The sequence below is a fragment of the Crotalus tigris genome, unplaced genomic scaffold (genome assembly GCF_016545835.1).
Source record: "Crotalus tigris isolate CLP2741 ecotype Arizona unplaced genomic scaffold, ASM1654583v1 scf7180000019068.10715455, whole genome shotgun sequence".
NCBI lineage: Eukaryota > Metazoa > Chordata > Lepidosauria > Squamata > Viperidae > Crotalus > Crotalus tigris.
Window position 1 is genome coordinate 8,144,380 of NW_024097358.1, and position 16,292 is coordinate 8,160,671.

Sequence of the window (16,292 nt, forward strand, 5' to 3'; positions counted from 1 at the left end):
CCTACATAATCCTACAAAATCAGTAACTTGAGTAGAGGGAAACGAGGTTAGTTTTAAGAAATGTGAAAAAATATTCCAGAGCGTAATTGGTGTGGTACAAATCAAATAAGCAAATTGCTTGGTTAAGTACAGTGCAATGTTTTGCTTCAAGAATTCTGAAAATATGAATTTCCATCTATGCCTTTTTCTGTTTCAGGAAATCATTTGTATACCTTTAATACACTGAAGATAATCAGCTATTCATAATTTTGATTCATTCATGCAAGAAAAGCTTTGAAACCTAATTTTTAAACACACTAGACATGATTGAGGGAAATAAAGAGTTGTAAGTATATAAGATTAGAAATATAAATTACAAAACATATAGTTAGAAAAGGGTACAGGCAACCTACATTTGTTTAGATTATTTATTTATTTAGGCTTTTATGTGCTTCAATCCACAGGCACAGCAAATTCTCACTTTTAGTAATTTATTTAAAAATAATAAAATAATGCTTAATAATCAAACCACCACAAAATCAATAGTATATAAGTATCACAATTATAACTTTTCCCATCTATCTCTCCGGACCTCCTTTCAATCTTAGAATAATACCCTCATACTCCAAACACTCTGGAACAGCCAGGTTTTAATAGCTCACTAAAATTCTGACACAAAGGACTGTTTCTAGGGCTAAGCTGTTTCAGAGAAGAGGGACTGTAATGAAGATATGAAGTGACAAGGACCTAAGTGACACAACTGGAGCATACGTTGAACCTGTGTAAAAGCTTTCCTGACCATTGTTTTCATCTTTATTTCCAGCAGGAGCTATGAGTTCAGGAATACCTTCAGATTATTTGCCTATTCTCTATGAGTGTGCAGAACCCCATTTTGAGTCAAAGATGGGCTTACTCTAGAACCTGAAGGTCACCAGTTTTCAGTTCTCATAAACAATCCAGCAGGATACCATAATTGATGTATCAAGAGTCATGGAAGTCAGCTAAGGAAGGTGGCACTATTCCTTACAGTCCCCACAAGGTAATCCACAACAATCTTCACCCCAGCCTGAATCCTAATTAAAGGCATCCAGATAATCTGTTTCATCCATAGCTCTCTTTAACTACTGGTTCTTTACCTTCTCAGTCATCTTTCCAAGAAAGGGAAAATTGCAGGCAGCCTGTTAGTTACTCCATAAAGCGGATAAAAGGATGGCTTCTTAAATATGGGTGCACTGTTACTTTTTTCAAGGCAAGTAATATCATCCTCCCTACCAAAGAAATATTCACCAGAGCTCTAACTTAGCCCCCCCATCACCTTTCTGATTGCTTTTATGAGATGTACACAGATCACAGAGCTAGTATTATAGAAAACCTGTTCCACTTCCCTGAAAACTATAGACATATCTCATAGCTTCATTAAAATATCTGATTTGATGTCCTATACAGATATTAACTGCAAGAAATGATATAGCACATTTGGAGGGCACTAAACTGGATCTTGCCAACAACAAAGCTAGGGGAGATGATGCTATTCCAGTGGAACTATTTAAAAATTTAAAAGACGATGCTGTTAAAGTTCAGCATTTAATATGTCAGTAAATTTTGAAAACTCAACAATGGCCACAGTTGGAAAAGGTCAGTTTACATTCCAATCCCAAACAAGGGCAATGCCAAAGAATGTTCCATTGCACTGTACAATTGCACTCATTTTACACACTAGCAAGACCATGCTCAAAATCCTACAAGCTAGGCTTCAGCAATATATGAACCAAGAACTACCAGAAGTTCAAGTTGGGTTTTGAAGAGGAGAGGAACTAGAGATCAAATTGCCAACATTCACTGGATTATGGAGAAAGCAAGAGAGTTCCAGAAAAAAACATATGCATTGACTATGCTAAATCCTTTGATTGTGTAGATCACAATAAATAAGAAGCAATAGTTAGAACCAGACATGGAACAACTAATTGGTTCAAAATAGGGAAAGAAGTATGACAAGGCTATATATCATCACCCTACTTATTTAACTTATATGGAAGGTACCTCGTGCAAAATATTTGGCTGGATGAATTACAGGCGTACTGGGAAAAATACCAACAACCTCAGATACGTAGACAATATCACTCTTATGGCAGAAAGTGAAGAAGAACTAAAGAGCTTCTTGATGAAGGTGAAAAAGGAGAGTGCAAAAGTTGGCTTGAAACTCAACATTACAAAAACTAAGATCATGGCATCTGTTCCCCTCACTTCCTGGCAAATAGAAGGAGAAGAAATGGAAGCAGTAATAGACTTTATTTGTTGAGCTTCAAGATCACTGCAGAAAAGCAACTGCAACCATGAAATTAAAAGATGCTTACTCCTTGGAAGAAAGCTATGGCAAACCTAGATAGCATATTAAAAAGCAGTGACATCACCTTACCAGCAAAGGTCTGTATAATCAAAGCTATTGTTTTCTGAGTTGTAATGTATGGCTATGAGTCGTACCATCAACTGAAAAGTTGATGCTTTCAAATTGTGGTGTTGGAGAAGACTCTTGAGAATCCCGTGGATCCCAAGGAGATCAAATCAGTCAATCCTAAAGGAAACCAGTCCTGACTATTGTTTGGAAGGACCGATACTATAGCTTAAATGCAAATACTTTGGCCACCAAAATGAGAATAGAGAAGACCCTGAAAGATGGAAAGCAAAAGGAGAAGGGGATGGCAAAAGATGAGATGATTAGATAGTGTCATTGACACAGTGGGCATGAGTTTGGGTAGACTCAGGGAGATAGTGGAGGGTAGACGCAGGGAGATAGTGGAGGACGGGGCCCTTGCATGCTGTGGTCCATGTGGTCACGAAGAGTTGGACATGACTTAGTGACTGATTAACAACAACAACAAAACTGGATCTTAAACTGCATTAAAAAGTGTCCTACAAAGGAGAGGTAGACTGCAATAACTTTACTAACTGCAGATTAAAGTCATGAAGTTTGAAGCAGCATAGACGTTGAAGTAATACATAAATGAACATTTAAGTAAGCAAACTTTTGCTGATTTCTTGATTTCTATACTACAAAACTCAAGTCTTGAATATTTGACAACTGGTTTGCTTGGGCTGTTTTTAGAAGCCAAAATTGAGGTTTTCCTAGGGATAAACATTGGAAGAATCATAATGGATGCCTCCTTCCCACCCTCCCAAATTTGTCCTAATGTTTTTATATTCCTACTGCCAATGAACTTTGGTTTATATATACAGAGATTGTTTTCAGAAAGTCAACTCCACAAAATCATGAAACTTTTCCTTCTGTAGTTCCTGGCTAATACATTAAGAAAAAACTGGCTTAAACTTTCATTGTTGGCTCTTCCCTCCATAAAATACTCTTTAAATGCAGTATTTATTTACAATAGAGCAGAGAAACATGGAACGGCTTTGCCCAATACACAGGGCGAAAGGTATGGGAGAAAGGAAAGAAGGAAGGAAGAAGGAAGATTCAACTATTCAATGATTAAATCTTGAATTACGGCTTTTTGAGCATTGAATGTTACAATGGATGTGGGAGATAGAAGTTAAAGATCTTTCTCTAGGTTATTAAGCTGAACCCAGCTATAAATTCTACTTGCTGAAATACCAAATTTTCACACTTGATTTTTTAGAAATCAAATGGCAACATTTTTAGAAAAGAAGTGCTGCCAGACAAGGAATTTATTATGCAATCAATCTCCTTCATGAAATTTTACATGATTTATATAGGCCATTGCTTCCAGTTGCTGCATAATATTGCTTCTGTTTCTCCCTCCCATCAACACACAATAGTTTCCATTTTTAAATAATGAAAAATAAAATAGTTATATAATACTTTTTTATTACTAGAACAAGGCTCTATCTGTCTGGAAGCACCTCAGTAATCTGATTTCCTTAGGTAATTATTAATATTACAAACCATGGTCATATAATCAACAGGTCTGGGTGGGTGAGCAGAAACATTAAAAAAAAACCAATAATGATCATGCTAGATCCGACCAAATGAGCATCTAGTCCAGGGTTGAAGGTCAAACAATGACTGGATGGCCTCCTTCCTCCCCTTGCAGTGAAATCTACTGGCAAGGCACAATAAAAATAGCCATCCTGCCACATGCCCACAATACAGGCCCTCAGAAATATCTTGCCTTTGAATGTGAAGGTTCATTTCTAGGTAGCTTTCATTCACCTTTCTTCCCTTCAACCCTTCTATTGAATAATTCACTGAACATAACCAAACACTGCCAAATAAGATACAAATTCAAAACAGAAAAGAGAGAGGAAAAATAGTTATTAAAGGAAGTAATCCAATTGGTCTCGTGAAAAATGAGAGATTGCCATCAACAGGATATCTCCCCAAACTATCCTTCACTTCCAGTGCTAGGTTGTGGTGTGGATGGGGGGTGGAGAAGAACGATTTTCCAGTTTAACAGCACAGGGAGGTCTCTCTTTCCAGTCAGAGTGACTCTGTTCCATGTCATGATCTATGAAGCAAAGGGAAGAAAGATCAGGAAGAGGCAAAATTTGCTTTAAAACTATTATTTCAAATCAATGTAAATGTGGTTTATGGGAATCCAAGTTTTGTAAAAGTGTGAAAATATTCCTTTTCTTTTTTAAATAAGGTTACAATTTCCAGGCTTTTTATTTGAGAATCACAGCATAAAAATAAATTGGGAACATGAAGAAGCTAGTTCACAGGATCCAGGCTGAGAGGGATGAAATTATTGTGCATAATTCCAATCAAAATCAGATTTCTCTTTTCCCCCCTCAAATTCCCACCCAAACCAATATAAATTGCATTTCCTAGACTACTTTATATCTTTAAAAGGATTGTATTAATAAAGAGAACACATTTGAAAAGGAAACAGTTCCAGACAGCCAAATAATTGAGTCAATTTCTCCATTAGAAGAAAAATGCATATTAATGTATCCTATAAAGGAATATATACATGTATATAATGTATCCTATAAAGGAATATATAAAGTTCAAAAAACTTTAAGCAATTCTCCTTCAAGATTTTTTTTTTAAATAATGGCTATATAGTACTAACTGACAGACAGTTTCTGCTTGTCTTTGGGCCAATCTATTTCACAAAATATAATTTTAACTACAGCAATTTAGAATTTTCATAGCAATAGAGTCACAAGCTTGGCTTCAGAGCATGATTAGGGTTTTGCATCTATAACTCTTCAGAAAAGCCTCTTTCCTTATGAGCAGACATGGTCCTAGAACTGCATCTGTTTCTCAGTCTCCCTGGCTTTAAGATTCGTAAAAACAAAGAACTGAATAACGTATCCTTCCATCAAGCAAAAATGAAAATAACAGAGAGTCCCTTCATAAGAAAAAAACATACAATCAGGTTCTTTCCAAAAGAAGAAATGCAACAAATTGTAGAAAAAGAGAAGGCCTAACATTGTGCTCTTTAGCAAGCATTGCATCCAAGGCCCAGCTTCGTTACCTGTTAATGTTGGATCTCCCTCTTCCTGTTTCACATTTGTCTCCTCTTCTGGGGCATCTCCATCTTCTGACTTCTCTGATCCAGTAGGGACTTCCTCAACAGATCCTGCAAAGGATACTTTCTGCCCACCTAAAGAGACCAGACTTCATTGTCACAAAAAAGAAAAGAAAAAAAAAAGCTCCTGTTCCTTCAGAAAGCTTAGGGATACACTCAATGCATATTTGTACTTCATCATGATCCAATCCTAGAATTAAACCATCCCCTTTCTGTTTGAAAGGTAAGCACTTAAAACATTTACTGAAATTCCATGAAAGCAACATGCATACTTCTAAAAGCTCAAAGAGCTTTTGTCTGTATTTGAGGATGTTTATATTAATCCTTTATCATAGTATTTAATCTAACCTTCATATAAGGTCCTGTGTTATTCTCATCTTCATACAGGTGGTCGTCATTTGTCAACCATTCACCGTTACAATGGTGAAAGAAAAGTAACTTTGTGATCAATCCTTGTATTTATGACTTTTGCAGATATTTAAGACAAAACATCAAAAATTGTGATGTTTCACTTAGCAACTGCTTCATTTAAGGACCAAGGTGCTGATCCCAATTGTTATTCTACTTCAAAAAGTAGCAGAAATAGGGGAGTATTTCAAGGTGAAATAGAAGGCATACAACGACTTGGCTGTGGTCCATTTATGTTTTCAAAATCAGCAAATCCTAGCAATGATGCAAAACACATTGTGACAACAGGGCAGTGGAGCTGGCTAATGCAAACGAGTTGTTCTGGCAGGTCTCCTTTATTCACATGCATTCACAACACACACAAACGTATTTAAATTCAAGAAATAGCACTTCACACAACACAGTCTCAGCAGGTCTCCCTTTCCACCTGTATTTTCTGCAGCCATCTTTCCTTGGGGATGCGGTTTCCATCTGGGAACCCTCAGTAATATGCTGAATAATTTGTTCTTTGTTAAGTTACTGATTAAAGTGGGAACATGGAAATCGTGTAATAATGGGATTTACACAACAGATTGTCACCAACAAAAGTGAGAATAAGACTGCCTGCATTATCTTTAATTTTTTAATGTAATGTAAACTGCCAAAAGGAAAACGTGTACAGAATGACAAGACTCAATGAGATGCCCACACTTGAGAGATTGGAAAAGTATTGTTCTCATCCCCACCCATGAATATTCTCCACGTGGAATGTCTTGTCAATATGACAAATTCTTTTGATTCTATAATGAACAGAACTTTCAAACTTCATACAATAGTAGAATTGTCGCAAGCAGGAGCTTGCAATTACCCAGAGAAGCAGTTACTGAAAGACATTCCTGGCAAAATGATGTCCCTTGGATCACAAAGAAGTGAATGAATGACTGAACAGCTACTACTAACATATCTGATTAACCTTTCTTTCTCAACAAGGCTTTGATTCTGACCACTGCAGTTCTGACCTTATTTGGATAGGAATTCAGACTCGATTGCCTATCCTTTTTTGAATTTGCCTCTGTTTGATGTAATTGCTATTTAATGCCAATGGGGGGAAAAGAAAAAAAAAACAGACCCAGGAAACTACAGACCAATCAGCCTAACATTAATACCTGGGAAGATACTGGAAAAAATAATCAAAAAACAGATCTGTGAACATCTAGAAATAAATAAAGTTATAACTAGAAGCCAGCATGAGGCTTTGTTTTTTTAAAAAACACAGATCATGCAAACAAGTCTTATTTCATTCTTTGACAAACTGACTAAAATGCTGTGGACATAGTATATTTAGGCTTCAGCAAGGCATTTGACAAAGTAGATTACAACTACTTCTTGGTAAGCTAGAAAAATGTGGTATAGATAGTATTACTACCAGATGGATTTTTAACTGGCTGACAAACCGTACTCAATGAGGAGTCCTTAATGGTACTACATCTACTGCCTTAGGCCCAGTACTCTTCAATATCTTTGTAAATGACTTAGATGAGGGACTAGAAGGCGAACTCATCAAATTTGCAGATGACACTAAGCTGGCAGGAATAGTCAACACTCCAGAAGACAAACTCAAAAATATCTTGACAGATTTGAACAATGGGCCCTATCCAACAAAATGAAATTTAATATGGAGAAAAGCAAAGTTTACATTTAGGCAGGAAAAACCAAAGGTACAAGTACAGATTAGGTGAAACCTGGCTCAAAAACAGTAACTGTGAGAGGGACCTTGGAGTCCTAGCAGACGATCACTGAAACATGAATCAGCAGTGTGCAGCAACAGCCAAAAAAGCTTATACCATCCTTGCTTGTATAAACAGAGGCATAGAATCAAAATCACGTCAAGTAATTAATACTGCTTTATAAAGCATTAGTAAGACCACACCTAGAATACTGCATCCAGCTTTGGTCATCATGTTTCAAAAAAGATGTTGAGACTTTGGAAAAAGTGCAAAAAAGAGCAACTAGGATGATTAAATGCTTGGAGATTAAAACAAATGAAGAACAGTTGCAGGATTTGGGTTTGGCTAGTCTAGAGAAAAAAAGAACTGGGGGGGGGGACGTGATAGCAGTATTCCAGTATTTGAGAGGCTGCCAGAAAGAGGAGGGGGGTCAATTTATTTTCCAAAGCACCAGAAGGCAGGACAAGAAACAATGGATAGAAACTAATCAAGGAGAGAAGCAACCTGGAATTAAGGAGAAACCTTCTAACAATGAGGACAATTAACCAGTGGAACAGCTTGCCTTCAGAGGTTGTGGGTGCTTCATCATGGAGGTTTTTAAGAAGAAACTGGACAGTCACTTGTCTGAAATGGTAGAGGATCTCCTGCTTGAGCAGGGGGCTGGACTAGAAGAACTTCAAGGTCCCTTCCACCTTTATTCTGATTCTGATTCTTGTAATTTTGCCAATTGTACAATAAAGGATTTGGGAATATTTAGCCAGAATTGTGGTGGAGTGGAAAAGCACTTTTTAAAAATATGCTGTAGACTTTAATTCTTAATGTCTATAATTAAATATTTTATAATGTAATGTAATTTTTTATCATGATATCTTTTTACTTTGTTTGATGCTGTAGGACAGTGATGGCGAACCTTTTAGAGACTGAGTGCCCAAACTGCAACCCAAAACCCACTTATGCATCGTCGAGTGCCAGGTGGGTGTGGCCCATTGGCTGGGTATTGCCAATTGGGTGGGCGTGGCCAATTGGGTGGGCATGGCTGCGGTGGTAATGGCAGACTGGGTGATACTAAAAAGTTCAATCAATCAATTCCAACTTTGCAAGACCTTTTTTTCCCCGCAAGAAGTTGAAATTGATTGATTGAACCTTTTTTTTTCCCACATGGGAGAGGCCTAAAGTGAAAAGGTTTGATAAAACCCATCTGAAGGCCTAGCACTGGAGCGACGGCACACGTACCCACAGAGAAGGCTCCGAGTGCCGCCTCTGGCACCCGTGCCATAGGTTCGCCACCACTGCTGTAGGAAATCCATTTTAGCTTGGTGTAGTTATGCCCAAAATACTGTTCTTCAGAGATTATCCTCTATTCTTTGTGAAGTTCAATCTCTGTTTTTCTTTGTGTGTCTTATGCATTTTCTCTAGCATAAAATGCATGTGGACAAACACTTAAACATCATGCAATTCCTAGGCTTCCCAGCCTGGTGCCTTGCAATGGAATGAGATCGCAACAATTACTCAATTCCATGCAAATATGACTTTTACAAAAAATTGGAGGTCCTATTGTACATGGTCTGCCACTCGATATACTGAAGCTGCTGAATTCTGTTAGAATTATTATCGTCAGTAAAAATAACCTTGTTTCTTGGCCTAGATTACAGGAATACATGGAGCATACAGCAAGCAATCAAAAGCCCTCACCGATAGTGAAGAGAGTGGTGATTGTGATCTATAGCATGGAACTACAATATCACAAGCATCTCCCAATTTTTATGTATAAACTATTGGAGAGTAAGCAATTGCTCTATTTGGTGCATTGCTTTCTATGACATTAATCAAAACACCAGCTGCACCTGCTGACAGTTAAGCCATAAAATGCATTTCAGGGAACCTTATTGCAATTCCATTGACTCAAATGTTCTCTCTGCAAAAGCCAGAGAATTTGATGGATAATGGCATGGGGACTTGAAGGATTTCAGGAATGCTGCATTGATATTATATTATACTAATGAAGGATGGAGAACCAGTTTGGTATAGCAATTTAAGGCATCAGGCTAGAAACCAAGAACTTGTGAGCTACTTCTGCCTTAGGCACAAAGCCTAAGTTGACCTCTCTCTCAGCCCTGGGAAGAAAGCAATTGCAAATCCCTTCCAAAATCATGACAAGAAAACTTCATTTGTCCATGCAGTCACCAGGAGTCATGTTTGATTCAAAGGGATGCACACACACACACACACACACACACACACACACACACACACACACACACACAGTCATAGTGTTTGTCCATCTATATATTGTTTCCCACACACACACAACACATAAAGAGATTATATGTATTGTCCTGTCATATAAATAATACAAACTACAAATCAATGCCTTCCAAATATGTTGGTTTCTGAGGAGATTATGAGAATCAGTCCAATACACTTGGAGGTACTCAGACTATCGCATAACTTATAAGATGCATGGAAAAGTTAATTTATAACTTACAAGATGCATATTGTAAGAATCCCACACGCAGATAGTTCACATTCTGCAGTGCAGAAGCTGAATTCTATGACCTATATAAATTATGCAAATTAAGCAATGCTACATATATTTACTTTGCATAATATTACATTTGTCTGTCATATGGAATCAGTTAGGAATATGGTAGAATCATACAATCATGACATGTTCAAGTAGTAAACTCAGGTATGAAGTTCAGAGACATTGTTTTTTTAAAAAAGTTTAGCTGTTCAGTTTAAAATAGAAATAGATTTGCTTAAAAAACATGTATAGATTGTGGATTGTGACAAGATTATATAGTAAATATACTATATATACTCATAGACAAATCTACAATTATAGGTGCCAAAATATACCCCCTAAAATTGGATTGAGTTTATGTATGAGTATATCTAATAATTCTGGTGGTACCTATATGTCCCATATATACTTGCTTGTAAACCATTCATAGATAACCCATCCCTTGAATTTTTAACCAAAATATCACAAAAAATGGACAAATTGCATATAAGCTAATTGTGAACATTAAAACATAAAACATTTTGAGACGGCTTATCTGTGGGTAATACATTTTTCATAGTATTGTAATAAAAAATTGAAGGTCAGCTTATCTATGGATAATGATATGCATAATGTTCTACAGTGATAATTATTCTAAATATTGTAATTATTCTAAAATCTTGTTTTCAGCAGACAAAAAATATTCCTTTGTAACTTAAGAGTAAAACTTTTATTTTTTGTGGCTGGGGATGCATTTGTTAAAATCAGCTTCTCAGGCCAGCAGCCTTAGCAGATCAACAAGTATGCCCTACTCTGGGATCTTTGTAGAGATGGCTGCTCATAGAGGCTGTTGTGACAAGTCTTGTTTGCCCTCCAAATATCCTACTCATTTAACCCTACCGGTATTCTGGCTAATGTTTTCAGAGGATGCTTGTAGAAATTAAGTCTTTAGTTGAGGGGAGTTGAGCTACAGAATGGAGAAATTCTTTTTGATTTTTGCAATCACATACTTGCTTGGAGCCCTCACTGGAATCTTCTTCAGCTGAGGGAAATATTTCGATAGAAAGTACATAGCTTGCAAAATATGTTTCTGGATGTGGTTTCTACCATTTCCTTTAGATAACTGTTAGCATAAGTGTTGAACAATATTTTTTCTGTTTTATTCATTTCTTCATTTTTTTCCTTGTCTCTTCTCACTGTTATTGTATACTTTTTATTAAAATCCATTTACTTTGAATTGTGATGGTATGACTTTAGAATATTCTCAATATTTTCAAAGTGTTGAAATGTCAAAGAAAAAAAGAGTTCATACTCCTTGTCATTGGACTAGAAGCCTAGGGCTTGGTTGTTAGATGCAGGATCTCAGCCATCTGTCATTTCAGCAGAGTGACACTTGAATGCCACTGACTTCTCCTTAAGGCACTTCTAGGGCTGAGCTAGAATCCAAGAGTTGGTTTCAGATGGAGAAATCTCACACCCTATGGAGTTAGCATAAAGTGCCCTTGATGTCTTAGTCTTCTTTCTTCAAGATCAAAATCTAACTGGGTTCTCTAGGATCAAAAACCTGCTAGTAGTCCTAACATATTTACAAGCAATACATATGAAGAAAACTATCACATTAAAAATTTTTGGTCACAATGCTTAGGGCTTAAATCCTATGATGTTTATAGACACATACCAAACCTAATAAAGGAAACTTCCTTTATTCAATCATAATTGTGCCATTATTTTAATTTTTCCACTGTGCTTACAATGGCAAGAAGAAATTTCTGCCACAATTTTGAAGATTCCAATCTAGTCATTCTACTAGATTCTCATTTATATTGGCATCACCATTAACTCCAGTATTAAGCCCGGTGGCCAGGAGTTCTATGTTGAACTTACTATATTATCTACTAAAAGAGTCTCCCAAGTCATCTCTCACTATGCTGATTACTCCTCTGCTTGTGGAGACCTTTTATTGCATTGCAGAGATCTGCATGATTATTACTAGACTTGCATGATTATCAGACCAACCTTTTATCACCCAAAGACCAGATAAAGATAACCAGATTAAATAGCTACCGTATATGTTCATTTCTTTCTGAATTTTGAACCATCAGCATATCCGTTCAACTTTCTCCCTGAGAATATTACATCTTGCACAACACAATTTCTACAGCTTCCAGAGATGTTAAGGCCTGAATATCATAAAGTGAATCCATCAATAAATCTATAGAAGCTCTACAGTTACATCTCCCCTTTTTCTATATGCTCTCATACTTCGGGGTTTTAGTTTTACAGATTATATTAGCTACTGACCATTAGGAGGCACTACACAACAAGGTTTTTTTTTCCTTATTATTTTTCCTATACAATTCAGGCCTGTATAGAGAATGCCTATGACTGAAAAGCACTAAAAAGGTTAAAAATGATTGTGTAATGTCTCCTACAAGTTAGCAGCCAATATAATATCTAAACAACTCTATATATTCCAGTTTATCCACGTCAACTCTTAAGTAATAGTAGTCATCATTATGTTCCAGCTTTCCTTCAGTTTGTAAGAAAAAAACATGTGGCTGCTTTCTGATGATGTACCACCAACCTTGAAAAAGCAAGGAAATTTGTATCAGGCCAAATGGGGGAGGGGGGATTGCCAGTTTTTATTTTCAACAAGTTCTGCAGTTGTGAATGTGACAAAGAACAAATCTAAGACTAAACCACACTTTGTCAGAGTGGATGAGGAAGAAAGAAAACTAACTTCATAAGCAACCCACATTTTCTGTGTGATAAACCTACTTCTTTATTTTCTCATCTATCTTAAGAAAAGTGAAAGACCAGTTTTTCTTCTCATAGGCATAAGTATTTCTTTAAGCAGATTCTTTTGCTTTAGTTCCAATTTGTGTCACACAAAGTTAGATCACATACAGAAGATCTTCCTAAAGGACAAAGGTCGCCTTAGTTTACAAACAGGTGACACCCACACACATTCAGAGAAGCAACATGTAATTAAGTAAGAGTGGTTGTTTATAGTTAATCTACCATATAGGTCATGTTTACTAGGCAACTGACTGATAGTAGTTTGATCCCGTTCTGTGCTTCAAACTCACTTCTGCAAGATGCTCCTGCTTTTCAGATGTTATCTGGATTTTTGAATATGGGATATTCATGGACTGCACTAATGGAGTTCCCAGTTAATTGATGTTTTTTATCACTAGAGAATGGCCGTTGCTGCCAAGTCTGAACAGAAAGGGATGGCATCCAAGACTATATGTTTCTTCTTTCTTGAGCAGATCTGTACTATACATGGTCTTTCCTATTCATCACTTATCAGCTTACTTAACCAGCTCTCCAATGGAGACATGGTGTACATTCTGATATCACCACCATCATATTCCAGATATTTGTACAATGTTAGCTTTTGTACCTCAAGTGTACTCAATCCAAGAGTCTAGGACAATTTACTGGGGCTGCCTGCCATGCCTGCTTCACCCAGGGTCCCCCACCACAGCCGATCCACCATGGGCATTCATCTTCAGCTGGTGCTCCACCAGTGTTTCCCCCCCACCACTGCTCCTCTGCCCCTGGTCTCCTGTCCATGCAATTTGCAAAGGGACACTTGTCCCCCAGCCAATTGGCTTAGAGGGACAATTAGGCGAGCATCTTGGCAGCCAATCTGCGTGACAAGGAGTGGGACTCTGTCCACCAATTGGATGTGATGGCACGGGGTGCGGCGGGCAGTGCCCCACAGTGTGGGCAGATGTGGTGCTAGATGAGGTAAACAATGGCCTTGGATGCCAGGGACGCAGGGCACATGACAGCTGCTGTTCAGGGCAACCGGGCTGCTCTCTCCACCAGACAAACCTTCCTGAGGGCAGCAAGCACCCTGCCGTGCCCAAAAGGAAGGCCTGAATTTCACCCTGTGCCTTCCGCTACTGCCGCCACCTGTTGCATCCTGCCTAGCTCTGCTCTGCACCCAGCTCCTTTGGGATGTTCAAGCCTTCCTTTTGGGGGTGGCAGGGCACTTTGCCACCCCTGAGAAGGTGCACTTGGCAAAGAGGAGCAGCCCAGTTCCCCTGCACTGCAGCCATCATGTCCCCTGCATCCCTGGTGCCCAAGGCCATTGCTTACCCCACCTGGCACCACCATGTTCAATGAGAATATAGAGACCCACCTTTTGGTGTATGGATTGGCTGATGGCTAATTGTCTCTCACAGCCAATTGGGTGGGGACAAGTGTCCCTCTGCGAATCACCTGGAATGAGGAAGTGGGGGCCCAATAGCGAAGGAAAACCCCACTGGAGGGCCAACCTAAAATGAACACCTGCAGTGGATTGGCTGCACCTGAGGGTCTGGAGTGAAGCGGGAATGGCTAGGGAGTCTTGGCCAATTGTCCCATTCTGCCATCCAACAGCTCTTTGTTTGCTGTCAAGATGAAAGAAAACTCTATTCGATTTTTGGGAAAAACATTGTCCACTAACAGTCAGCTCTGTCCCTAGTCCATGTACTAGCATTAGGACTTCTGGAACTTGGTTGATACCTTGACCTTCATCCAGAACTGCAGTTCTTTCAGTGGTCACATGAGTATTTGCATAAAACACTCAGCACCCTTTCTATAAGTATATCTGGTGCTCTGTTTTTCTGAAAGGCTACTAAGACTGTTTTGGAGAATTTGTATGAATGTTACCCAGAAACACGTGTTCAAGATAGTGTGATTTCCACCAAAAAGTTATCTATAGTGCTAGAAGCATCCAACATCACCACTTTTTATAAATGAACAGATGACCATTTGAAAAAACTAGTATTGTAATAGATAAAAACACATCTGTGGGACCTGAGAAAGAAAAGAAAAAAGAAAGCACCTTATTGACGGACTTTTCCAATCTTTGCCTGCCTGAAGCTTCTTTCAGAAGTATTGTACCATAACTCCCAGAATTCCCAACCAGCATGGCCAGTTGCCACTCTAAAGAAGATTTCTGGTGGAACACTAGTGAGTCTTTAGATTGGTTTACCACACGATGAAAATATTTGATTCATGGGGAACAGGAAGTTTTATATGAGAAAACTCTTCTGCTTACTTGCTACATAGCAGCTATTGAATTTGAAGTCTGGCAGCCGCTCCATATTATAAGCTTTTACTGCTAGGTTTACATATCAGTATATACATTACATATTTTTCCTCCTTCTGTTATGTATTCAAGATGGACAGTGATTAGTATTTATATGTTGCTTATATGTAAGGGTGTACGTCTATACACATGTTGTATATGGTATGTTTAAATGTGTATTATTTATGTGTACACTTTGAGAGCAACTAAATTTCATTTTTAATGTGTGCCACTGTGCCCACAGTAAAAAATGTCAATAAAGGTTATCTATCTATCTATCTATCTATCTATCTATCTATCTATCTATCTATCTATCTATCTATCTATCTATCTCACACTATTTGTTTTAACCATCAAAGAAACAAAATAAATACTTATGGAATAATATAATGTATAACTTAATATATAACTTCAATTCCCAGAATTCCTCAGTACATCTAACTTAAAATTCCTGAATTTGAGAAACACTGGTTTATATATACCACAGTAAAAGGAAAAGTTATCATCTGGATTCTAAAATGTTTATGTTTGTGTCCCATCTTGCAGTCTCAGAACATTTACTATTATGTCTTCAACTGTGAAGGCAAGAGTTGAAGATGGACAACAATTAAAAGCATTGGAACAGATTGCCTGTAAAAGAGACTGCTAATTTTCTGTAAATTTTTATTATCTTTCAAAGACATGTGAAAACTCTTTGGCTATGGAAGAGAGAGAGATAAAAAGAGAGAGAGAGAGAGAAGGAGATTGACCATGACCAAACTCATACCTTTGATTATGTCCTCCAGCAATAAATCCCTCTTAACTCTGTATTGTAATACCCACATTTACCTTTCCGTTTCTGTGATTTGGAGAGAGATGGGCAGACTGGATTCTCAGATTCCTTGGGTTTATTTTCCAAGACTTTGTGGGATGTGATGACAATAATTAGGAAGGAAGGAAGGAAGGAAGGAAGGAAGGAAGGAAGGAAGGAAGGAAGGAAGGAAGGAAGGAAGGAAGGAAGGAGGAAGGAAGGAGAAATAAATTATCCCTCAGAAGATAAAGCAACAATTTTCTCACACTTTCCTTCTTTCCTTATGTTTGGCCTGCAGTCTTTTTTAGAG

General features: G+C 37.8%; 1 protein-coding gene across 4 annotated transcripts in view; it reads right to left on the reverse strand.

Moving 5' to 3' along the window:
- Nucleotides 1-393: 393 nt before the first annotated feature.
- The window catches only part of PPP1R1B (protein phosphatase 1 regulatory inhibitor subunit 1B), an 80,998-nt gene continuing 65,099 nt past the window's right edge, over nucleotides 394-16,292 (reverse strand). For 2 of the 4 annotated variants that reach the window (XM_039359224.1, XM_039359223.1), the window contains exons 7-9: nucleotides 16,021-16,092; nucleotides 5,436-5,564; nucleotides 394-4,460 (exon numbers count right to left, since the gene is read on the reverse strand). In XM_039359224.1, the coding sequence (XP_039215158.1) occupies nucleotides 4,357-4,460; nucleotides 5,436-5,564; nucleotides 16,021-16,092 (305 nt within the window). In that variant the 3' untranslated portion in view covers nucleotides 394-4,356. The remainder of the gene's footprint in view (nucleotides 4,461-5,435; nucleotides 5,565-16,020; nucleotides 16,093-16,292) is intronic. The other 2 variants (XM_039359226.1, XM_039359225.1) reach the window with 1 other exon arrangement.